This window comes from Pistacia vera, unplaced genomic scaffold, assembly GCF_008641045.1.
Source record: "Pistacia vera cultivar Batoury unplaced genomic scaffold, PisVer_v2 Contig477, whole genome shotgun sequence".
NCBI lineage: Eukaryota > Viridiplantae > Streptophyta > Magnoliopsida > Sapindales > Anacardiaceae > Pistacia > Pistacia vera.
In genome coordinates this window covers 505,521-513,839 of record NW_022196309.1, presented here as the reverse complement: position 1 = coordinate 513,839, position 8,319 = coordinate 505,521, and the positions used below count along the sequence as shown (strand labels likewise).

The following is an 8,319-nucleotide window of genomic DNA, read 5'->3' as shown; positions in this document are numbered from 1 at the left end:
TTAATTTCAGTCATTACAAAACTTGAACTTGACCTTTGGCTAACACCTGTTGTGTAATGAAAACAAAATAATAAATTGATATCTACCTGTTGTGGTAGTAAGGGTGAATTTTAATTGGCATTAAAAGAGGGGCCTTTTTGTCCTTCAGTGAGAATATCGATTAAATTGAAGAGGCTAAATAACATTTAATATAGGATTTCAAAAGTGACAAAATTGAATATTTAATATTAATTCTTATTAAAATTATAATACTATTAATTTTATTAAAGTTAAATAAAAAGAATAATCAAAACATGGTTGTCAAAGATAAAAATGAAAACGAAAATGAAGAGAAGAACCCTCCAATTTCCCACAAATATTACTATTGCCCTACTTCTCCCAGATTTCAATTCACATATGTTCCCCTACCTACCTTTTACAGAAGTAATAAAAAGAAACACGATCAGAAGCTGTTTCACTATAAAAAGATTAATCTCTTTTAAATCTTCAATTTGACTTTCTTTTCACACACATTCTCTCTTTGCCTTCTCTCCCTTTTTCATTGGTGACTTCAAACTCTTAACAAAACTGGTAAGTTGAATGCAATTAATTTCTTAACCAATCCACACGTCTGCTTGTTTTGACTTGTAATTGGTGCAATTTTATTGCTTCTGGATCTGCAAACAAACTCTTTTACTTCCCCTTCTTTTTTTTATTTCCATATCTGTATATTGCTGACTAGGGTTTTGTTTCTGATTCTTTCTCCATTTTTAGCAGAATGCGGCCCCTTTTACCACTGACTTTTCTCTCCCTCACCTTTATTTTGCCCTTGAACAACCACTGATGATAGAATCTTTTGTTGCTTTGCTTTTTTGTGTGGTGGGTTTGTTTTGTTTGATTACATGCTGGTTAATTCTTCGCTCTAGCAAGTCAAAAGAAATTTTTTTTTTTTTTTTTCTTATTGTTGTATATTGGTTGTTGTTTTAGGAAGTTAAAAATAATAACGAGAAGGGAAAAAAGATGGTCAGAGAGAAGATTCAGATCAAAAAAATCGACAACGTCACGGCGAGGCAGGTGACTTTCTCCAAGAGACGAAGAGGGCTTTTCAAAAAAGCCGAAGAGCTTTCTGTCCTTTGCGATGCCGATGTTGCTCTTATAGTCTTCTCGGCTACTGGGAAACTCTTTGAATATACCAACTCAAGGTCTCTCTCTATCCCTTTGCCCATAATAATCTTACGCATTTTAGTTGATTTTAAGTTGTGTTAAGAGGAATAACAGATGGTAGTGGCCTTAGAAGTTGTGTTGATTCTAATTAAATATGAAAAAGTAATAAAATATTCATGTAATAAAGAAGGATGATCTGCAACTTGATATGACAGTGTTGGAATTATAAATACAGTCTCATCTGTCGATGAGGAATTGTCTGGCCTATACATTTTTGGATCTATTTTTTTTTCCTTTTTACTATTGTTGATAGGACATATAGTTTCAAATTTATGGTGGTGTTGTACTGTTGTGTTATCAGTATGCTATTTCATCAAGTGAGAGATTCTCTTTGAAGCTTGTGGTGTGTTCTCCCTTCTGATTCTGTTGTTTTTATTATTATTATTATCATGGTTTGTTCATTTCATGATATCTTGTTGGAATTTCAGTGGCAATCTTTGCAAGTTGTTCATGAAATATTGATGGGAACAAATTTTACTTCTTTTAATGTTATAGTCTTCTATTGAACCTTGATTTCTTACTTTCTTGCTCTTGTTTTTCAGAAAGTGTTTAAACTTTTTCCTTCTTTTTTGAAATATGTATTTCATGTTAAGTGTTTTAAGTATGAAGTCTTGGAGGAGGACCAAAAGTATGTTATAGAAAAGGCTTGCTTATTTTTGGGAGAATATACATATATTATTAGATAATATTAGTGTGATTCGATATTGAAACAAAAAATGAAGTAGCTATGACTAGATCATATTGGTGATATTCATATAATGAATAATATTATTTCCAAATATTTGATGATCATTTGAGAAAGAAAAAACTTCAAAACTTCACAAAATAGAGAGTCCTCTATCAGGAAGTTTAGTCTGAAATGTTTATTGGTTTTCTTATTGCTTCTCCTTTAATAAAATTTTCAGGGAAAGGACTGCCTGAAGCAGGAGATAAGTCATGAATTTTTTGACAAAGAATACATAATTTACCATAGAAGCTGCGATAGCTATAGCTATAATACATTTCTTTTTTATATCTTTCCTTCTTTATCTCTATCCTTTGACCTTTCTTCCCTAATTTCTTGTGGTCCAAGTAGACTAAAGTAGTCTAGATAATTATCGAGATGGAGGCAGTAGAATTATTTGTTTGTGGAATTAATAGTTCACACAAAGAGGTAGGTGGTCCAGTGGAACCCTGACTTCTTAAGAAAGCTTCTTGCTACCAAAGCCATTAACACCTTAATCTGACATATGTGTTAGGAATATAGCAACCATTTGATGTTTTGAAGCTCTTTTTTTTTTTTACAAACATAATGTGAAATTCATGACCAGTACACCCCTACTGTGACAAATATTAGTGTTTCAGAACATATATGCACGCAAGAACATTGTGTGTGAGAGATAGCATGTATTATAAATACTTCTTTTTTTATAATAATTTTTTTATTTGGAATAATTTTTTCATAGGCTTTTGATTTTAACTGTTGTTCACATGAATCATTATATTAGATACCATGTATCTCGACTAGTTTTTTAGCAAAGTGAGATATTTCAAATACCTTTTCTGCTGTTTTTCATGTAAAAATGCTTTATTCCAAATATTTTTGGGCCTGGATAAAACGTTGTACATGCATTTTCATTTGGATAGTAGTGATTTCCATGTTAGAAGATTTAAACAAAATGATTTTCAGTAAGACTAGATGGTCAGAAGTAGAAGTTTAGCATATAAAAATTATGCTTTTCTTTGTATTCATATCCATTTGCTAGTGCAATGAGATACTAACTTCATGCCTTAGTTTTAGAACCGCATTTTTTTATTTGTATGTACCATGCAAGGATTTTTTCAAAATAATATAATAAATAAGAATTACAATTTGATTTTAAAGAAGTCTGAGAAGAAAATACTAAATATCTTAAAGAGTTTAATATGATAAACAAGAATGTATAAAACTGTAATTGGAGATTGGCTGAAAATTTTGAAGGTGATGCATCTAATTACCTTAATTTAGTCTTTGTAATGCTCTACAGTCTTAAAGCTTTAAGACTTAGTTTTCCTTTGGTTGTAATATTCATTTAAGTGTATGAAGAAGATTACAGTAGTATTTAAAGTGGCTGAGTACATAAAATAATAAGAAAGAAAACGGCCATGTTTTTAATGTCTAGAATTAGGAAACATCAAAATAATGGTTTTAAATTAGAAATATGATTTATTAAGGTGTTGCTTTTTAGGGGTGATCAAAAGAACCGATTAGGAGTTTGTAATTTTGAATTTATAATTGTAATTTTATTTTTGTTAACAAGTCTTGGGGGGGGGGGGGGGGGGGGTGTTGCTTTTTAGGGGTGATCAAAAGAACCGATTAGGAGTTTGTAATTTTGAATTTATAATTGTAATTTTATTTTTGTTAACAAGTCTTGGGGGGGGGGGGGGGGGTAATTTGTAAGTTTTTAAGGGTTTTTTGCCATTTTAAAAGCTTTTGGGGGTAATTATAATTTTACAGGGTACCCAGAACGAAACCAGAACCGTTGTTACAGGTTCCAGTTCTGGGTGTTCCAAATTTCAAGGAATCATCGGTTCCGGTTTCGGTTTCTTCAAAAACTGCAGGGTACCCGGAACCGAACACCCTTATTGCTTTTTGGCCTACTTCTTAAGGAAAAGTTATGCAATATACAATAGAACCTCTTTATAGTGATACTCTATAAAGGAATAACCTTCATATAGTCATAAAAATTTTTAGTCCCAACTTGGACCAATTATAGATAAAAATAAACTTCACATTGTAATAAGTTATAATTTGTCTCCACATAGTAATAATTATTTATATATTGCAAAATATATATGCTATGTTACATTAAAAGTTTAAGATAAACTAAAATATTTATCTAAAGTTGTTATCACATCTTTAAACTTGCGGGTGTGAAATAACTCATCAGCATAGACACATTCTTGTTGAAGCCAGAATGTTTCTAAGTTCTTAAGCATGTTTAGAGCTTCTTGACACAATTTTTTTTGTATTTTTGTACTATCATCCTTAAAATTATCTCCTTCTTTTTCTTATCTAATTGCAATAAATAATAATTATATTACTTTATCTCTATACCGCTTGCACTAGGGATAAGTAAGTCAAAACATTTGACAATAATTTTTGTAATCCTCATAGTAATAAATTTAGTTCGGTCTCTACCCTTATAACTATAAAGAGGTTCTACTGTACTATAATTATTGATTGCAACAACAATATTTTATTGTTGCATAACCAATCATCAAGTCATCTGTTTTTTATTGTTAATTTTACTTTGTTTTTGTAGTAGTCTTAGTTTCTTTACCCGTCTTCTGATTTAGGAGATCATCTTGTACTTCACCTTGAAACAGATTTGTTTTTCTTTTGTCTTTTTCACCTTGTTGATCCAATGAATTTTTGTCAAGGTTACTCCCATCTTCTTGGGGTTTTATTATAAATTTTGATCTTGTTAGTTTTATTATTACAGTGGTTTTTTCTTCATTGTCTCCCCGTGCTAAAGTAATTACCAACTTCCTAATACATCTCATGTTTGAAGATTTGATTGCTTCTAGCATGTACAATATTATGTGAATGCTTGATTGTCTATTTATAGACATAATTCACACCGAACATTTAGCACTTGAATAAGCCATAGAAAATCAGTGAGCTTGTTGAATTTACTTACCAACTTGCCTTCAAAGAAAATTGGTTTCCTCTATGCCATTTTATTATTAAGAAACTTTATCCGAAATGCTTGAGATCTTTTCATAAGAGGTCTTTGTGGTACTGATGTCTTAATTAAAACTAGATTACAAACACATATAAATTGTTGGTTTGATCTATGGATTGGAAGTTACTTTGATTATCAATCTTTTTTTTTTTTTTTTTCTAGTGAAAAGTTAAACAAATATATGATTTACCAAAGATACCATGAAGATTTTTGCTGTGGTTTCAGTTTTATTGTATTGTTTTATAAGATTGTGGCAAGCTTTAAAAGATTGAGACAACTTTAATCTCACTATGTTAATTGAATCATTTCTCTCTGATTTGCGCTGAGATGGTAGTGTCTCCTTATCCCAGCAAGTGTAGAAGAACACATCCTCGTAAAACACCTTAGTTTTTGCTAATTTAGCCATGCTAAACATAGAATTTAATTATCATGTAACTCCTCCAATAGTAGAGGCATTGGTTTTGAAGTGCATCATTAATTTATGACTGTTCTTTAAGAGATAGTCTTTCATGCATTCTGCTGTAGTTCAACCAGTTAATCAGGGTATTTTATATCAACGTGAGTGGAATATACTTGCTTTCTTATTAGCTGTTATATTGCAATAGACTGCGTAACACTCTCTTGTTTCTTAAATAGCATCGTATGGGATTAAATGTTTTCACTTATGTGAGCCTGTTTCAATTCCCACAAATTTTCTATCTAGTACTTATTCAATGTGATTCACTCACTTACACATAGAATGTTAACTGCAATAAGTGATGTCTTCTTCATCACAAAACTTAATTATATGTTTAAGCTGATGTCATTAGATTTCTTTTGGTGGAAACTGCCAAATTACTCCTGCATTATTATAGGTGGATTGTTCATAATATATGTTCTAAGGATACTTGTGCTTAAATTCCCTTATCTACATGTGATAATGGAATTTTGCTGAAAAACAATTTTTCCATTCGACAATCAAATGAGGTAAAAGAATATATTCTTGTCTTGTCTTTGGCATTGAGATCAAGCAGAATATCTTTGTTCACTGTAATACTTGTCTTATATGTGCTTTTAGAATGTGGAATTCAAAACGTTGCTAGCAATGCAGTAATTGACTATGTGGTACTTTGTTCATATGAAGTGTTAAGGAAATTATAGAGAGGCATCGCATCCACTCGAAGAACCTTGAGAAAATGGAAGCCCCATCACTTGAGTTGCAGGCATGTGAAGTACGTTTTTTTATGGATTGTTTTGTTTCTTTTATATCTGCTATTGGATTTTCTGATAAACTTTTTTCATTTTTCATACGTGCTAAATTATTGTTAATCCACTCTTTTAGTTGGTTCATTTTGGAGTTCTGATTCAATGAAAGAAATTCTAATTATCTAACAACTGCTAGCCAGAAGTGATTTTCTTTAGGGCTTCCGGAAACTGATATATTGTTTCTTTTTCAAGAATCAAGGTTGTTTCTGAAGATTTCCATTTGACTCATGTATGGATACTTCAGCATGATTTTATGTTTTTCTTTCATATTCGTATTATTCTTTCTTTGTCATTTGCTTCATACGACATTAATATTGATATGAATATTACAGTCGTTGTAATACTAAATTTGATTTTCTTAAGCTTGTGTGATCGAATTTTACATTCCATTTTCTTTTGCCGACTTTTATAACATGAGATATATATTGTAGTTGGTGGAGAGCAACAACATGGCCAGACTGAGCAAGGAGATTGCAGAGAAAACTCAGCAGCTGAGGTATGGATTGGTTTGTGCATTTGATTAGTTGTTGTGATGTGCATACTGAAACAAAACCCCATTTCCATGTTAAACAGGAATTTAAGGGGAGAGGAGATCCATGGATTAAACATAGAAGAGCTGCAGCAGCTCGAAAAGACTCTTGAAGTTGGATTGAGCCGTGTGATTGAGAAAAAGGTTTGCATATAGTTATATTTTGTTTTTCCCAATTCTTGCATGATAACAATCTTAGAGTACATGGTCATATTTTTACTTATTTAACTTAATATGCAGGGTGAAAAGATTATGAAAGAGATTGATGAACTTGAAAGAAGGGTAAGATACCTAAACTCTTCTTTATCAGCCGTGATAGGGTATATTTTTCAACATAGTGAATGATAAACTTTGAACATATTCAGTTTTGAGAATAAATCTATTTTGATAATACTTGCAATATTTTAACTTTTACTGGTTGCCTTGTCTTCTCTCATGTTCTCTTTTCTTGAATTTGATAATCCAACATTTGCAGGGAAAGCAATTGATGGAAGAGAATGAGCGTTTGAGGCAGCAAGTATGAACACTCATCATAACTTCTTGTGCTCCATCTCATATAATATTTTGCTTTGCATTTTTTAATGAGAGTTTAACCGAAGGTGGCGGGGATCACCTCCGCGCAAAGACAAGCAGCGGCTGATGATTCCGACAACATGCTCTGTGAGGAAGGCCAGTCTTCAGAGTCTGTAACCAACGGCAACTCAGGCCCCCCTCCACCCGACTCAGACAGCTCTGATATTTCTCTCAAGTTGGGGTGAGTTTTAACTAGCTAGCTCATACATAGCTTTGTTTTGCATGTGTAGTAGCATTATAAATAACTTATGGATGGATCCTTGGAAAAAAGATATATCTGTTTTTTCTCTTAACTTTTATTTTATGAGAAGGAATTGGTTGCAGTTTGGTAATGGAGTGTATTAATTTCATGCAGCTTACCATATGCTGGTTAAATGGGAAGCTCGGAGAAGTACTTAATCTATATATCAACAAAAGGTGTAACTATGGTCTATTATGGCGCTTTTGGAAACTGGGGATATTGTAGTTAAATTAAACCTAAATCTAACCCACGTCTTACGATATGCTAGTAATTAAGAATTAATGTGTAGCTAATCACACAGATTCTGGAGAACATGAAAACTCTGTATGCTCAAGTAATGCTGTTGTTATTATTGGCGGTATTCTATGAAACGTAATGCTCTATCATTGTGGTTGAGAGCCTTTCATGGTGTGGGAAACCATAAGTGTTTTTTTAACTGAGAGTTGGCAATACAGTCAGGATTTGATGTGGATGCATTGGAGATGGGAACTAGGTTTCAATCTTTCTAGGGGTTGGAGAAATATGACAGATTTTTTGGGTAATTAATGTAGGTTCACAATTTAATCTTACAACTTTTTTTTACACTTTTGACATAACAGTTCGTCATTGGTTACCTTATAAATAGGTATTGTCTGTTTGCATGGGTCTTGTTTGTCAATAACGAATTGTCACGTCGGTTTGTAAGAGATGGTTGGGAGAGGAGGATATGGACTTAGCATTATTGATATTTTATAGTGCCAAATGTTATACCAATATGTTATTATATAATAGTAGATTATATTAAACGTGACGAATACAAGGAGGTATGTGATTATTGTTGA

At 32.0% G+C, this 8,319-nt stretch overlaps 1 protein-coding gene across 1 annotated transcript; it reads left to right on the top strand.

Moving 5' to 3' along the window:
- The first annotated feature begins 431 nt into the window (after positions 1-431).
- On the top strand, positions 432-7,655 carry LOC116146397 (MADS-box protein SVP-like). Its single transcript, XM_031431801.1, has 10 exons — positions 432-570; positions 757-858; positions 967-1,181; positions 6,034-6,112; positions 6,587-6,651; positions 6,729-6,828; positions 6,925-6,966; positions 7,160-7,201; positions 7,284-7,438; positions 7,613-7,655. Exons 2-10 carry the CDS (start codon positions 823-825, stop codon positions 7,629-7,631), a joined length of 753 nt encoding a protein of 250 aa, XP_031287661.1. The 5' UTR covers positions 432-570; positions 757-822; the 3' UTR covers positions 7,632-7,655.
- The last annotated feature ends 664 nt before the right edge of the window (positions 7,656-8,319 follow it).